Source organism: Eurytemora carolleeae, unplaced genomic scaffold, assembly GCF_000591075.1.
Source record: "Eurytemora carolleeae unplaced genomic scaffold, Eaff_2.0 scaffold193, whole genome shotgun sequence".
NCBI lineage: Eukaryota > Metazoa > Arthropoda > Copepoda > Calanoida > Temoridae > Eurytemora > Eurytemora carolleeae.
Genome location: NW_019396638.1, coordinates 185312 through 201867, shown reverse-complemented (window position 1 = coordinate 201867; position 16556 = coordinate 185312). Strand labels below are relative to the sequence as shown.

At 33.7% G+C, this 16556-nt stretch overlaps 1 protein-coding gene across 1 annotated transcript in view; it reads right to left on the bottom strand.

Moving 5' to 3' along the window:
* The window catches only part of LOC111706698 (dynamin-like 120 kDa protein, mitochondrial), a 22643-nt gene continuing 6087 nt past the window's right edge, over positions 1-16556 (bottom strand). Inside the window, exons 10-33 of the mRNA XM_023479615.1 lie at positions 16421-16512; positions 16336-16363; positions 15916-16053; positions 15391-15478; positions 14902-15029; positions 14040-14110; positions 13328-13455; positions 12392-12477; positions 11991-12127; positions 10945-11035; positions 10189-10239; positions 9657-9778; positions 8735-8864; positions 6939-7028; positions 5586-5702; positions 5425-5517; positions 4831-4878; positions 3961-4046; positions 3486-3600; positions 2490-2542; positions 2012-2083; positions 1397-1490; positions 1169-1261; positions 1-98 (exon numbers count right to left, since the gene is read on the bottom strand). Coding sequence (XP_023335383.1) covers positions 6-98; positions 1169-1261; positions 1397-1490; positions 2012-2083; positions 2490-2542; positions 3486-3600; positions 3961-4046; positions 4831-4878; positions 5425-5517; positions 5586-5702; positions 6939-7028; positions 8735-8864; positions 9657-9778; positions 10189-10239; positions 10945-11035; positions 11991-12127; positions 12392-12477; positions 13328-13455; positions 14040-14110; positions 14902-15029; positions 15391-15478; positions 15916-16053; positions 16336-16363; positions 16421-16512 — 2244 coding nt within the window. The 3' untranslated portion in view covers positions 1-5. The remainder of the gene's footprint in view (positions 99-1168; positions 1262-1396; positions 1491-2011; positions 2084-2489; positions 2543-3485; positions 3601-3960; positions 4047-4830; positions 4879-5424; positions 5518-5585; positions 5703-6938; positions 7029-8734; positions 8865-9656; positions 9779-10188; positions 10240-10944; positions 11036-11990; positions 12128-12391; positions 12478-13327; positions 13456-14039; positions 14111-14901; positions 15030-15390; positions 15479-15915; positions 16054-16335; positions 16364-16420; positions 16513-16556) is intronic.

The following is a 16556-nucleotide window of genomic DNA, read 5'->3' as shown; positions in this document are numbered from 1 at the left end:
ATTATTCATTTTATCACCTTAATTTCTTCATCTGAGGACATTTCCTCCAGAACTTCTTTAATCTCCTTCTCCAGTCTTCTAGCCTCTCTGTTCATAACCTGCAGGAGAGACATTTTTAAACTGTTTGTTAGATTAATGTCAAAACAGCTGAACCGATCAGGCGATATTTTTAGTGATATTTAACACAACACCATGAACGGTTCATGACGGTCTAAGTCTAAATTTTTAATATCTTTCATTTTGAAAATATAAAAATCTGCAATAATTTATTTCAGTTTGTGATTTTTGAATCAAAATCTGAAAGTCAATACAATTTTGAAACTAAAATATTTTAAGCGGTTTTGATATTTTCCTTTTAAGCTTGAAAATTATTCAATTTTTGAATACCAACCCCCGGTTTGACAAATGAAATGTTCAATCTATGAAACGTTCTGTCTTTCCTAAGTCCCATATACTAATCGTAATGTGTATGAATATATGAGGTGTCACGTCTTTCATAAGTCCCATATACTAATTTTTATGTCCATGACAAATATGAAACGTCCCGTCTTGGAAAGTCCCATATATTAACTGTTGTGTGCATGACTGATATGAAACGTCCTGTCTTGGAAAGTCCCACATATTAACTGTTGTGGGCATGACTGATAAGAAACGTCCTGTCTTTGAAAGTCCCACATATTAACTGTTATGTGTATGACTGATAAGAAACGTCCTGTCTTTGAAAGTCCAATATATTAACTGTTGTGTGCATGACTGATATGAAACGTCCTGTCTTTGAAAGTCCCATATATTAACTGTTGTGTGCATGAATGATATGAAATGTCCCGTCTTTGAAAGTCCAATATATTAACTGTTGTATGCATGAATGATATGAAACGTCCTGTCTTGAAAAGTCCCATATATTAACTGTTGTGTGCATGACTGGTAAGAAACGTCCAGTCTTGGAAAGTCCAATATATTAACTGTTGTGTGTATGACTGATAAGAAACGTCCTGTCTTGGAAAGTCCCATTTATCAATTGTTGTTTGGATGACAAACATGAAACGTCCTGTCAATAGAAAAGTTCAATTTATTTAACTGCATACTAAGTGAGATATTATCTATTAATGTGCCAATTAATTTTATTGTAAAAATTATAAATGTGACATTCAATTAAAATATGAATCACCTGTTGTCTAAGTGCATTAGCTGTTACTCTGAGCATCTGCTGGATTCTCCAGAATAAAACAATATCTCCGCATTCTAGTTCAGTTTCCATTCCCTTGAAATATCAATAAATCAATCAATCCACCAACCAATCAATCCATCAATTCATTAATCAATCAATACATTAATCAATCAATCACATAATAAATCAATTAATCAATCAATCGTCTGGAAGATTTCTTTATCCTACCTGCTGATACATCCAGTATCCTCTCCTACAATCGTAGCACCTACCAAGTGCTCCTCGAAGAAAGTGTCGTCTAAATACTGGATACCAGGTCTCTCTGTAGAAACGAAGACGACATTCAAACCAGGGCTTTGGTGTAGGTTAAGTATTAATTCTTTAATGTATAATTTGCTTAAGCTATCATTTGTTCGTTTATCTTCGTAAGGCATTATCTTACAAAATTAATTTTCTTAACATAACTCGGACCTTGAATTGTGAATCTATGGATCAGACAATGATATCCGTTTTATCCAGACCAACGGATTAATATCCCGTTTTGATCATACCCTGCAAACATAGTTTTAATTGAGGAATCAAACATTGATCCTCAAATTTAAAAGTGTCAAGTTGAATATCGAGATTAAGTTTTCAAGATTAACATTATTTACGCAAAAATACAGAACTTGTGTTACAGTGATTTCAAGGTTGTCAAAGTCTTTTCATATTTTGAATGATATCGAACCTGAAATCCATGGGAGATTTGTTTTCCATTAAATTTATAGAAATCGAAATATTAAAAAAAAAATCTTAATTTGCCGATAACCACAAGTGCAAATTTAAATAAAGATGTCATTATTCCTAATTATGTCGTTGTCAACTTCGACCCCCTGAGTTCCAAGATTTCTACGGGCTGTCGTAATCTCTTCATGTCTGCAAAGGAAGAAAATATAAAAATATACTGCATGAGAAAAATAAACATGATTTAAAAATCAAATTAAGGTTAACTCCGCGTTTAATACTTTAACATTAACAATAAATTTACAGTTGAAGGTATGTAAAAATCATTTATTTTAAGGGCCTGAAGACAAAATTTCTTTTAATTCATTTGAAGAGTGACATGTCTGACTGAGAACGGTACTCCTCTATCTGGTTAACTTTTGGAAAATATAGCCTATTCCATGTTATCTCTGCAAAATAAATCCACAATCAATATCTCATTATTGGACAACGGTTTAAACTTTACGAGTACCCTGTGAATCATTTGTAAGGTCACAAGAAATTACGTCCATTTAAACTAAATGTTGAAAATTAAGGCTCCCTCAAGAAAAAAACTTACGAAAGATGAGGTCCGTGGTCGTTTTCAGATGACAACAATCGATCCAACTCTGCCTGAAAAATTATTTCTTTAAATTAATAATTAAGCAAAATTAAAAATAAGTATCAGGTCTCCTTAATTGTCAGTGTTAGACGCACCAAGCCAAGCTCAAACGAGCATATTTCTCGACGAATATCTCTTCAACATCTTAAAGTCGGATATGGAAATTAAAATTGAACCTTGTTTTCTTACTCAGTTTAGAAAACCGGACATATTCATTCAGAGCCGGAAATTTAAAACCGTGTATCGTAATTACACCTGGGATAGGAACCCAGGTTTAGTGAATCGGGTAAAACACTTCAAGAAGATGACAATTATCAATGTTATGGTTCAAAATATCATTTAATATGGTCAGTGTCCGAATTTAATGAATTTAAGCCGCGTCTCAAATCGCCCAAAAACCGGTTTCAATTGAGCGCCGGCTAAAATCTTCAAAATTTTAATACAATTTAAAGTAGAACCAACCATATTTGAGCCGCGGCTCAAATTCTTTAAATTCGGCCTCAGGTTAACCCAATCATTTTAAAAATCTTACGTTATTATCTAAACAAATGGGTTATACCCCAACATAAAACTTGGGAGTTTCATTCAAAATACTTATAAATTTTAAATTTAAAGGCCAACCAAAAACAAAAATAAATAAAAATCGGACGGAACGCTTCAAATTCGATAAATGGTCGACAAGCAACACTTTTTCCTTTAACTCTCAGAATCTTTGAAATCAAGAACGAATTGAACGAATTGTTAGATCTTGTCAATCGTGGTAAACAAGTTTCCAGGTTGGCCGACAAGAAGTGCCTAACTGATTCACAGGGGAGTATAATAATTTATGTTTTCCTGAAAAATCATTCAACCCCCTCCCCCCCCCAGGTAAGTACGGTTGTAGTTTTATTTGCTAAATTGGGGAAAATAATCAGATTTTTGGGTAAGAAATATAAAGATGACGAAAAAGCTTGCCTTTTCATGTCCTATTTTTCCCCCCAGATGATCTCCAAAAATCATTTCCCCTACAACCTCCTTGAGGTTTGCTTCATTAGTTGTTATTTTCTCGTGCAATGAATCCTCCAGAAATCTAGGAATGAATTTTGTAATTTTTTACATCATGTAGTTTCTCCCGATCGCTAATTAGGCAATCAGTTAAGTTGATGTTTGGAAAATATCCAAATTTCTGAAAATCTAAAGGCCAAAAAAATGTGTTCTTACATAATTGATACTAGCTGAAAGACCCGGCGTCAACTTACTAGTTTGCACCATCCCAATGTTGTTTATCAGTTTAACTATAAACTAACTTGATTGCACCATCCCAATGTTGTTAATCAGTTTACTATAAACTAACTTGATTGCACCATCCCAATGTTGTTTATCAGTTTAACTATCAACTTACTTGATTGCACCATCCCAATGTTGTTTATCAGTTTAACTATCAACTTACTTGATTGCACCATCCCAATGTTGTTTATCATGAACAGATCGGTCTTCAAGAGTATTTAACTGTATAACACGTAGCATCTCACTAGCCTAACACAAGAATGTTAGCCACGAAAAAAATATAAAAATAAGGAAAAATTTTAAGAAATAAAGAAATGACGAAAACATGTTAAAAAGACAAGAGAATTAGGGGAACAAGGAGAAAATGAGGAGATGGAAAACAGGAAAAAGAAAAACAATGTAAAAACGAAGAGAAAGAGAGAAAAAAAAACGTTTATTAGTGACAAAGAAATTGGTAAAGATCCAAACAGAAAACGATTATAGGATTAAAACCTTAAATGATCTAAAATAATTTTAAAACGCAAAATAAACTAAAATAAGTTTTGAATTTCAGGAGGCAAATATAAATAATAACAATGTGCATGTCAACGTGAACTGTGTACATCCAATCAGCTGATTTAACTGGTTTGAAAATGTACAGTACAGTACATTAATTTGTATGTACTTTAAACTTTGTGTGTACGAAACGGACTCAATAACCCCTATACCGTAAAGTAAAGTACATACAGTACGTTAATGTTAATGAACAATCAGAAGTAACTTGATCAGGGCGTCCCAATAAACATGAGAATCAAGAGCCGACTTGATTTCCAATAATTGGTTTATGACAAAGAGTGTTTCAAAACAAAGCTTTTAAAAAATGGTATTTTTTCCATGTATCTCTAAAATTTATCATTTGAACAAAATGTTTTGGGAAATAAATTGTCACCTACACAAAGTGAGAAAAGTAGCAAATTCTTTAAGGTCTTTAATTTTCTAATNATCCAGTATGCGCCTTGGACCTTAGTCAGAGTGTACCCTCTTTTCATATTACCTTATCTTCCCACATATGTCTGTTCATGGCCGTCTCCACAACTGCTGCCTGGAACAATTTGAAATAATAACATTTTGTTTTTCATAAATATTTACAAAATGCACACAAATGTATAAAATGTATAAAATTTTAAGACCGGGTTGACTTTAAAATGACGCAACGTCTAGCCTTTGGTTCTTTTCTATTTATTTTCTTGTTGTAGCTCTAGATATGTACAATTTTAAACTGTAACGCGCGTGGTTCTAGCTTTAGAATAAATAGAGTAATTGGCCCAACCCTTGTGAGAGCGTGCATACTTTATTTTATATCAAAGATCTTGAATTTTAGTTTTATAATTCGAGATGAGGAAGGCCAGCCACAGAAATTTCTTGTCCGAGCAACATTCTCCTTATTTTCTCGTCCGAGCCGCCTCATAATCTTTGAAAATGAGGAGAATGTGGCTTGGAAGATAAATACCTTCAAAACACAAGTTTACCAAAATCTAAACTGACGGGAAAAAAGGAAAGGACTGTCACTGATATCAGCCAACAGAAATATATTTATTAATGGCGGATTATTATCAGTTGGTCATAACAATAAAATGGCCGCTCTTACCTTGAGCTGATCAAAAATATCGTCATGCTCCCGTCCCTTCTTCGCTCTCTCCATTAATTTCAAGAACTCTTCTTTTAAAGTCTCCCATCCGACCTGAAGTTGTTAATGTTAAAACATATTAAAAAAACTATTTGTTTTTTTTACAAAGAACTAAAAATTACCTCAACGGATTTGATTGGAAGTTGGTTTTCTGCCCATTGCTTGAGTTTGATATCGACTGTGGTATTAAATGTTCCACTACGATTATGTGGGCTAATCTGACGGGTACTGCCACTGCTCTAAAATGTAGAACATGAATTATAAGAACCGTCAACAAATAGTTGTTAAGTAAAAGTATAACAACCTTTCAAAGGACGTTGTGTTAAATTATTAGGGGTGGGGGGTCATCTAGACTAGAGAGGGGCCAGCTTCTTTCTCCATAGATTCAATTTTTCAAATTAACTAAAATTTGCATGCAACAATCCTTCAATCCGTCAAAGGCACTTCCGATTCACAATGGTACCATTTAAAGCACTGTCTAATAAATCATTAATTGGATATCCATATTTATAATCTTGAAAATTGATTATTTTCTTTCAATTGTGGTTTCTCTGCAAAATTGACTTACTGCATGAAAACAATGTAAGAATTATTAAATTGTAACACTTTTCCTAATGGATAAACGAACCTATCCTCCACCTTGTTTATCAGATAAAGCTTCCTGGGGTACCGTTGTGATTGGGATTAATCAAGGGTTACTTGGCATTTCAACGATAGTCCCTTTAATTTGTAAAATTGAGTTTAAATAGTTTAAATATCGCAGCATGGGAAAGAACTGATGCAATTTTAAATAATTTAAATAGAGAAATCTTCTCAGGTTAGTAAATATTCTTTAACACGTGACCTCCTAGTTACTCTCCTAGTTACTCTCCTAGTTACTCTCCTAGTTACTCTCCCAGTTACTCTCCTAGTTACTCTCCTTGTTACTCTGCTTGTTACGCTGCTTGTTACTCTGCTTGTTACTCTGCTTGTTACTCTCCTTGTTACTCTCCTAGTTACTCTGCTTGTTACTCTCCTTGTTACTCTCCTTGTTACTCTCCTAGCTACTCTCCTTGTTACTCTCCTTGTTACTCTCCTAGTTACTCTCCTAGTAACTCTCCAAGTTACTCACCTAGTTACTCTTCTGGTTACTTTCTTAGTTACTCTCCTAGTTACTCTCCTAGTTACTCTCCTAGTTAATCTCCTTGTTACTCTCCTTGTTACTCTCCTTGTTACTCTCCTTGTTACTCTCCTTGTTACTCTCATAGTTGCTCTCCTAGTTGCTCTCCTAGTTACTCTCCAAGTTACACACCTAGTTACTCTTCTAGTTACTCTCCTGGTTACTCTCTTAGTTACTCTCCTAGTTACTCTCCTAGTTACTAACCTAGTTACTCTTCTAGTAACTCTCCTGGTTACTCACCTAGTTACTCTTCTAGTAACTCTCCTGGTTACTCTCCTAGTTAGTCTCCTAGTTACTCTCCTAGTTACTCTCCTACCTGGGTTTGTGCTGCCGGGAGATAAATATTCTCAAACACATGACCAGCAACCTTCTCCCATAGTTTCCGTCCTAGAGCCTCTTCCCAGGTCTTAAATATAAAATTTGTTGAAAGTTGAAACTAAAAGAAAACTTTTAAAATCCAGCCAACATTACATGGTTCAATATTTAAAACAGAATGGGACATTTTTATCTTCAAGTTTAAGCAATCATAAATTGTCAAGAGGTTTGTTTAAAATAAATATGCTAAATTATGAAGTACTAGCCTGGGAACACAACTTAACCTGGAACCTGAACTTTCGCTAAATAAGTCAACCATAGTACGAATTTTTTTGTGCAATAAAATTTTACAGATTGTATGGATTGTACGGAATGTACGGAATGTAAGGATAATGTCTCAAATTGTACGAATTTTCCGGTTTTATACCCGGGAAACATTTTTTTCCGATTTTGACTCAAGCAAAAGCCAATTTTTGCATGAAAATTTTCTAAAAAAAAGTCTCTTCAAAATAAATTTTAATCTATTATCTTCATTCCGAATTATATTAGGTTGATTGTTGTTTCAAATGACAATCCAAATGCATTATTTCATCTTTTCGAGAATATATTCCAGAAGTGTTCATTCGATAATGTTCCAGAAGTACGTGGTGTCCAACAAAAAAATTGCAATAGGGGGTATTTGGTACTGAGGGAACAATTTTAGTTTGTTTTCCTAATCAAGGTGTCATTGAAACGCAAAAAAATCAGTTCTTTCCAGGTGTACATTTTAATTTTCTATGTTTCAAACTTTTTGTGTTACAACCACTTCTTTGAGTAAAGTCAAAAATCTTAAAAAGTTAAAAATTGTTTTTGACCAGATTTAGCTTAAATATTTTTGATGAAAACGCGAGCTGTGGCATGTACCGATTGATAAAAAAGCAAATTTTTCAGCTGAGGAAAGTTCGTGTGAAATATTTCGGTATCATAGCTTTCTTCTATTTATCTTAAAAATGTTAATTTTATTTTTAGATTGCTGTAGCTCAAAAAATAATTGTGTTGTAGTTAATGTTTTTTTATTTTGGATTTTTTTTCTTAAAAATTTTTTTTTTGTACGGATTGTACGGATTTTTCAAAAAAAAAGTACTGATGGTACGAATTTTGTGTATGGATTGTATGAATTTTTTCATAAATGAACAGATTGTGCGGATTTTATCTATAATTGTACAGATTTTTGTACGGATTTTTCATTTAAAGTTTTGGCCACCTTGAAGCTAAGAACATTCCCGTGTGTCTCCCGAGTTCCCCCATCAAACTTTGAGACAAGTTAGTTAAGGGATTCCCGAGGTTATGGTCGGACATTTAAACAAACAAACAAACAGAAATTACAACTTTTTATATAGAAGATAATATAACTATAGTATGCGTTTTAGTCCCATAAAACTTATTGGCAAAGTATTTTAGATCTATTACTTGATGATAACGCAAGATACAGCAAAATTCTAATAAAAATATTTACAAATTTTCATCATAGTGGGTCAATGAATAAACTCCCTTTACTAGAAGCGTAAAAATTAAGGAAGTACAGGGTGTCACACTTAATAACATTAATCAAAGAATACTGCAAGCCCAGACATTTACAGAATGTGGTCATGTCATTGAGTAAGACACAAGGAAGAGAGATACCTAAATTTTGTAACTTGTATGACTTTTTTTTGACACACTTGTCATGAAGATGGCTATAAAAGATCTTTTGCTATCGTTTTTCCAGTGACATGAATAGTGGGAAACCCTGTACCTTCATCCTATCTTTTTTATTACCTGTGTTGATACAAGTGAAAGGTTTACAATCTCGTCCAATATTTCTCCTCGAGCTTTCTCAAACAGTTCGTCCCGATCCAGTTCACGGATTCGAGGATAGTTGTTCTTCCACTCAGTTTCAAGGTTGAATCTGATACATTAAAGGGACTGTAACCGTAATTTCATGTCATCTTCCATTTGTTTGATACACAACGGTACCCTTTAAATCTTTGTACGGACAACGATGAGTTTGATACCCTCATTCCTATAGCTGAAGATAGAGTGCAGCCAGAGCCCAAAACTTATAGACAGGGTATCTTTATAAAAACCAGTTATGAAACCTGGGTTTCAAGAATTGGGTCAGGCAGTTTTGTAGATATCAATATTTTTGTTATGAAATATTATATTATTTAGTTTCTTCATATTCTCCTTTTTTTCGAATCTCTTAAATTAAAATCTACTTAAATGTTAAGACCTCGAAATGGAAACTCAGGAGGGACATTCAACTATACTCTTTTAAATTTCGGGCTCAGGGAGACTCGAGGTTACAGTATACACTGTACACTGTACACTCGCGCGGACGACTCTTGGCACTCAATTTCCCGCAATATAAACAATAATATCTAAGAAATACTTGATCAAACACATGTTTAAAGGATATCATTGTAAATCAGACTGGCACTGACTAGAAGGTCACTTAAAATTACGCTTACAGTCCCTTTAAAGAATAAATATGCGATTCAACAGATTTTTTTTGTTTCTTAGATTATACATTGCGAAAAAAGTATAGGCGCAGAATTTCTTCTTGAGTATTTGTGGCTTTTTCCTTAAAGAAGTGTTCACTAAAAATGATATTTTACGAACAAAAAACGTAAAAGTCAGTCCCAAATTGAGAAGCAGTTATTCTGAACATTTAGACCTCAAAATTCGGGTTTAGTAGTACCTAGTAGCCTTGAATGCATCCGCCTGTTGTTCTACAGTATCCCTAACCATCTTCCAGAAGCACTCCGACACTGCAAAGCTGAGGTTCCTGGTGGTAATCTGACTAGAGTTGATTATACCTCCCTAACCATATATAAAGAGTAATGTCGGAATACTGTTATTTAACGTACCAAATACCAATTTCAAAGACCAATTTTCCCAATTGACCACTTCATCCCAAAAATACAAACTCTCACATTTCCCAAGAGGCCTGTGCCCGGTTGACACATTTGGGAATTTCAATTAGTCGCTTAATCTTTTTAAACTTTTCAACATACGATATTTTAGGAAACTTATTTTGACATTTTGACTCATTTGACTCATTTTGACATAAGCTGCAATAAATTTGAAATTTTAAAATTCCGTGGGCATATGGCAACTTCAGGCATGATTAAATACCAAGCGCGGGTAAACGGCGCGAGTAATTATGACTTTGAACCTTGGACACTTCAGCTGGAAATTATTATAACATGAAATTAAATCTTTATATTTTCCTTGAATATTTTGGAGTTTTGAAAGAAATCCTCTTCGTATTCTTTAATATCCTAATAATAAAATGAATTAGAAGAAAATATATTGATATCATTTATTCAAATGGGATAAATATCAGTAAAATGGACATAATTTCCATTTTAAAAAAAAGAGTTACAAGCCCAACCCACAACGATACCATTTAAACATCTATATAAGTAACAATGAGGAAGATTTTGTCGTTTTAAATCTATGTCTGGCAGTATAAAATCAAAAGTAACTTTCATAGATAAGCTTTTATTCAACTTTCAGCTACAGTGAGATCCAATAAACTCTGGAATAGAAAGACGACTTTTAGACTCACTTTAAATAGTCAAATGAATATGAGACAAACAATGCGCAGTGTGAACAGACCCAATTAACAAGAGTAAGTAATTTAACAAGTTACTAGTATAACTATTTACGTTGCAACAAGGTTAAATACATACAATTAATTAGTGCTTCAATTGCATCTTCCTATTCCACAGTTTTCTGATTCTCACTTTAGGATCTCTCAATCATCTACGATCAGACACAATTTTAAATTTGTAAATCGGACAAGCCACTACTCCTGAAAGGAAAGTTGAATTACGTCCACTAAAACGCCTAATTTCAGTTGTTTAAGAAACTTTTCATAAACAATTTTAACGCCTTCAGTTCCATTAATGGGTTAAAAAAATAAATGCATTAAATGTCACGTCAACAAAAGACGACTTTACGTGATCGTCTAAAAGGATGACCTGGATTGTGTCGTCTTTGTTTCCTCTGCCTGTAACTACAGCAAAGTAACCCAGGGCTTTCATTGGGAACAGTTTACCAGACAGTATCTTTCTAAAGATAGATAAGCTAGTAAACATAGATCCTGAAGGGCATCTTTTTCATGACCGTTTTAAACATTAAAAGAATTTAAACTTTTAAGAGGCTCTACAAAACATCCAATTTCAGGGGAAATTAGTTCCAAAACTAACAAGTGGTCCATTTCTAACGCTGAGTGTAAGAAATGGGCCAATTCTGCAAATTTATCGTTTTCAAGTTCAAAGAAGTTTTGATAATACTCGGGAAAGTGGGGTTTGTCTCGAAAACGCGACAATGATTTAAATTCAGGATATGTTCGAAAACGGAAAATCTGACATTGTCTTGAAAACGATCAAGGGTTTTAATATACAAAGAACTCTTTAATATAATTTTGATTCCAGAAAATAGTGTTAAATTGGGAATTGTAGTCCTAGTCATGCTTAAAATGTTGGTTATAGTTTTAATTACTTTTACTCTCGATATAGGCCGGGATCCTAAAAACCCAGTCTTTAAATTTGTGCCCATTTCTAACACTCAGTGTTAGAAATAGGCCAAGTGTTAGTTTTGGAACTAATGTCCCCTGAAATTCTACACGCTTAATTAAATCATTCTCCGTTTTTCGTTTTGAAAATTTGTTTTAGTAAAACTCAAATTAAAGAAAAAAAATCGCATAATGTAATAACAGAAAACTTATAAAGATTATAATTTTGCAATGTAAATTTTTGTGAAATACTTCTAACGTCAAAAAAGTCAAAAAATAAAATACGCCACAAATCGATCTCCTATCAGTATAAATAGATATATAGATTGAAAGACAGACGTATAAATAAATAGATTTGAAGATATATCGAGTGAATGATATATTTCAATATTTGAACTTATCATACAGTTCAGGGTTCTTGGAGCCTTCTCCTGCATTTTGTATAACAATTTTATAAAAATTTGTGGAAAAATTAAGAATCATTATCTCTGAAAAAGTGATGAACTATACCTGATCCTGTCCGGATGTGAGTGGTTCTGCTCCGCCATGTCGACCTTGGTGAGGACGAAGATGGTTCTCTTTCCGCTCGGGTCCATGGAGGAAACAAGATCCGTCACATTCGACCTCTCAGCATCAACAGAACCATCCTAAGTCACAGGAAAGGAATTGCACCTTTGCCTCAAACTCTAATTTTCTAACTCTCACAATTTCAGAGATAGAGTCAAAACTTGCTACCAAGAAGATGGCGAGCATTTCAAACATTTATTGTTTAAATGTTGCATTTATGTTTCAAAACATTATTTAAAAGTGCCAATCTCATCTTTCATGAGCTTTTAAGAGAACTTAGATATCTTTAAAAATTATGGAATTAAAGCGTTTTCAAATTGAAAAAAGAAACACCCTGTATTTACCTGTATACAAAGAATAATTGCGTTTGGATTACTCATGTAGGTCTGAGCAAGGTTCCTAATATTATCCTTAGTCTCAGGGTTCATTCCTACCAAATATATTATTATTTTGTGACGCACCTTATCTATATATATATAATTTGCTTGTCTGTCTGTTTGTTTGTTTGTATTCAATAACGTCAAACCGCCTGATTCGATTTGACCCACATTTTTTTATGGCAACTAACATGACCCCAGGGATGCTCAGAATTACAAAAACTTGCGTCTAAAAAATATGATTTTCATAAAAATTTTAGATTCGCGAAAAAAAATGTTTTAAAATCCTTGAAATTGTTTTTTCTTGTTATATATTGTACGAAGAGGAAATGTTCACAAATAGACCCAAAATTAAACTTGAAACAGTTTTATAAATTATAGGATGGCTAAAAAGGTAAATTCGATACCCAGGTTTATTTACTGTGTGCAAGGTGCATTATTCTCATATTTGTTGATAAGGTAATTTTAGTACTGACAATACATTAAACAATACTTTTCTATTGATCCCAATTTGAGGTTTTTATACGATGCCCGATGCTTTTGCTACGGAGCTAAATGTGCCGACAAAACTCAGTTTACCTGAGCTAACTGTAGAAACGGTTCCCCCTAATTGATTACCTCAGGTCACTGTAGAAATGATCTCTCCTACGCTACATGAGGTTACTGTAGAAATTATCTCTCCTAAGTTACCTGAGGTAACTGGAGAAATAATCCCTCCTATTTTACCTGAGATTACTGTAGAAATTATCTCTCCTAAGTTACCTGAGGTAACTGGAGAAATGATCCCTCATATTTTACCTGGGGTTACTGTAGAAAGATCCCTCCTATTTTACCTGGGGTTACTGTAGAAAGATCCCTCCTATTTTACCTGAGGTTACTGTAGAAAGATCCCTCCTATTTTACCTGAGGTTACTGTAGAAATGATCCCTGGAAGATCAACTAAAACCATCCTTTGTAATCCTGGCCCCTTTACGGTCATACTGATCACATCTGTGCTCACTGTGCGCCCGTTACGTACACTGTTCATCATCCTAATCATCATAAAGTTCAAGAAAATTTCTTTGGCCGACGCAAGTGTAAACTTTTTGTGTCTGAAATCTGTGATTACTTAGCCGGCTACATTTCCCCGTTGATGGGTAAACCTATGAAGCAGGAATGAATATCGTTTACCGATTTTAGAAGTGAAACTTTACTTTAAAATGTTTTCCACATAAAATCGAGTTTAGTGGAAAGTAGTAATATTCCACACAAGTTTCACCCTCCATTCTAATTTTCAGAGGATAAAGTTTTGTTTTGGTTTTATGAAAAACTTAAAAAATAAAAAATGTGTGAGAAAAAAAAACATTTTAAGTCCTCCTGCTCTGTTCAAGAAGTCAAAGTCTGAATCCCCCCTCCCCCTCTAAGTTTAAGAAGAAATATAAGAAAATCTTTAAAAGGAACCCGACATGCAGCGCAGCGCATCAACAATCAACATGCAGTCTAACCCTTCGAATTTGAAAGAAAGAAAAATTCTTATTTTCTAATGCCGCTGTTCGACGTTTGGTACAAAAAAAATCAGGAAATATGAGAAAAAATTATTGAACACTAAAAACCCGAAAAAGATTTTAAAATGAACCTGATTTCCACTTCCCGTCTTAGTTCCGATAAATCCTTCTCATTGGTCAAATCAAACTCACGGTTGGAATCCTTAACACATATTCTGTAAAAAGAGGAGGTATAGACTAATACTCAATTGTACACTTACAGTACACTGTACACTGACAGGGTTCTTAATAGGATAAAATATTTATCCATTGAATATTCACATTATTCAAACTGTACTGTGTACATTGTACATTACAATGTACATTGTACATATATCTATACTTAGCTTGTCTGTCTGTCTGTCTGTCTGTCTGTCTGTTTGTGTCCAATTACATAAAAATGGCCAAACCGATCGGGCCCAGATTTTGTGTGGGACCTCACATGACCCGTCCCAAGAAAAAATTTATGGATGATCAAAATTTTAAAAACTAAACTCCAACAAAATTTGATTTTCATTAAATTTTAAAATCCGCAAACTTTTTCTGATTTTGTTTTACAATGTAAACAAAGATTAAATGTTCACAATTGAAAAAAGGAATATGCATAGTATCTATTTTTCACATTATTCAAACTGTACTGTGTACATTGTACATTACAATGTACATTGTACATATATCTATACTTAGCTTGTCTGTCTGTCTGTCTGTCTGTTTGTATCCAATTACATAAAAATGGCCAAACCGATCGGGCCCAGATTTTGTGTAGGAGCTCACATGACCCGTCCCAAGAAAAAATTTATGGATGATCAAAATTTTAAAAACTAACCTCCAAAAAAATTAAATGTTTAGGATTGAAATAGAAGATGCCTAGTATCTATTACTTTGTTTGTATCTAATAGAAGAAACTTGGATCCCGTCAACATGTGTAACTAAGACTAAGATGGATTATCAAACCTTGAACTGAGCAATATGATAAGGTCCTTCACTGAGCGTGACCTTGACAGGGGCGCGGGTCATCATCTCTCCAGCCCCGCGCGGGAATATGCGCGCCTGAGCAACCATTTCAAGCACACTGGTCTTTCCTGAAAGTAAATTAATATATTTTTAGTATTACAATGTTATCCGTTCGCGTAATCCCATTAATCTGCTGTCACAAAATATTAATATTTTTTACTTTCACCTTTTACTTTAATATTCATATTCATATTCATAGGTTTCAGTAGGTTTGAACTACGTTTAAATAAAAAAATATACAATAAAATCATTAAAACCCAAATCTAAACTTTTTAAAATGGGGTTTCCAATTCTGAAGTCTATTTTAAACAAAACGATGAAATGAAATCTGCCTCAGAGAGAATTTTAATAGGTACCCTTGGAAATCAAACATGTCGCTCTTAGAATGGCGTGTCCCTTAAATTGTCGTCTTCCGTCCTGTAAACTAACCTGAACTTTGGTCTCCCACGACCACAACCCTAGGTAGATGATCTGCAGTGTTATAACTAGAATCATATCCAGACAGATCATCTAGCACCTGATTATAATAACAAAAACAATAATAACAAAATAGTAAAAAAATAATAATGATAATAATACTGAATTCAGAATAATAATAATAATATTACTACAGTTTACCCTGCAACAACTGCGGCTCCCCCCCCCCTTTTTTAAAATACAGGGTTATTATGAAGAAAAGATGAGACTTCAGAGACGAGTGTATAGAATTAATTCTGTCTTGTTTTTTTTCATTTAGGATTCTATGCAAATCTAAAGAATATTAGATTGTCTTTACAGTCTCATCTTCAGTCTGTAACCCTGTACAGTTAAATAAAACAATCATTTATTTTCCCTTCAAAATAGTTTGTTTATTAATATGGGGGGTAAAATAAATTTAAAAAGGAGGAGGGTGGGGATTATTTTCAAATAAATACATATCCCTGCAGAGTACTCCCTTTACTGTTGTGTTCTTACCTCACTGTACATGTCAATGAGAGATTTCTTGATCTGTTTGGCGGATGTTGCCTGTTTCCCCCTGAGCAGCAGCTGTTTCCTCAACTCCTTATTCTCCTTCTCCAGCCTCTCTATCTGTTTCTGGTACTTGATCTGCACCTACACATTCAAATATTAAAGGGACTGCATAGTGCATACGTAACTTCAAGTAACCTTCCATAAATGATGTGCAGGCATGTCCGATTTACCGCCGTACCCTTTAAAGCTTTGTCTGATAAAGAATGATTGAGATGTATTTCTCTTTGAAAATTTATTGTTTTAATTTTTGAGTTCTCTATTCTCTATAAAAGTGACCTAAAGGCGAATTTATGCTAAAAGTATAATTGAGGAAATTGATGGCTATTTAAAGGGCACTGGAGAATAATTGTTCGAAATTTATACCCCTGATAGAAGATGAACTATCCCCCACCTCTTCTTAAGGTTTTGGGCGTTATACACCTTTAAATTAACTTAGATTAAAAAGTACCTGAATGCAGTAACTACAGGAACCAGATTTGGTGAATTTTCCTTCATTCTGTTGAATTCCTCTTGTAAACTACTCATTAAACTCTTTTCATCCTTTAATAAAAATCATATTCTCTCCGTATTTAACCTTTTATGAT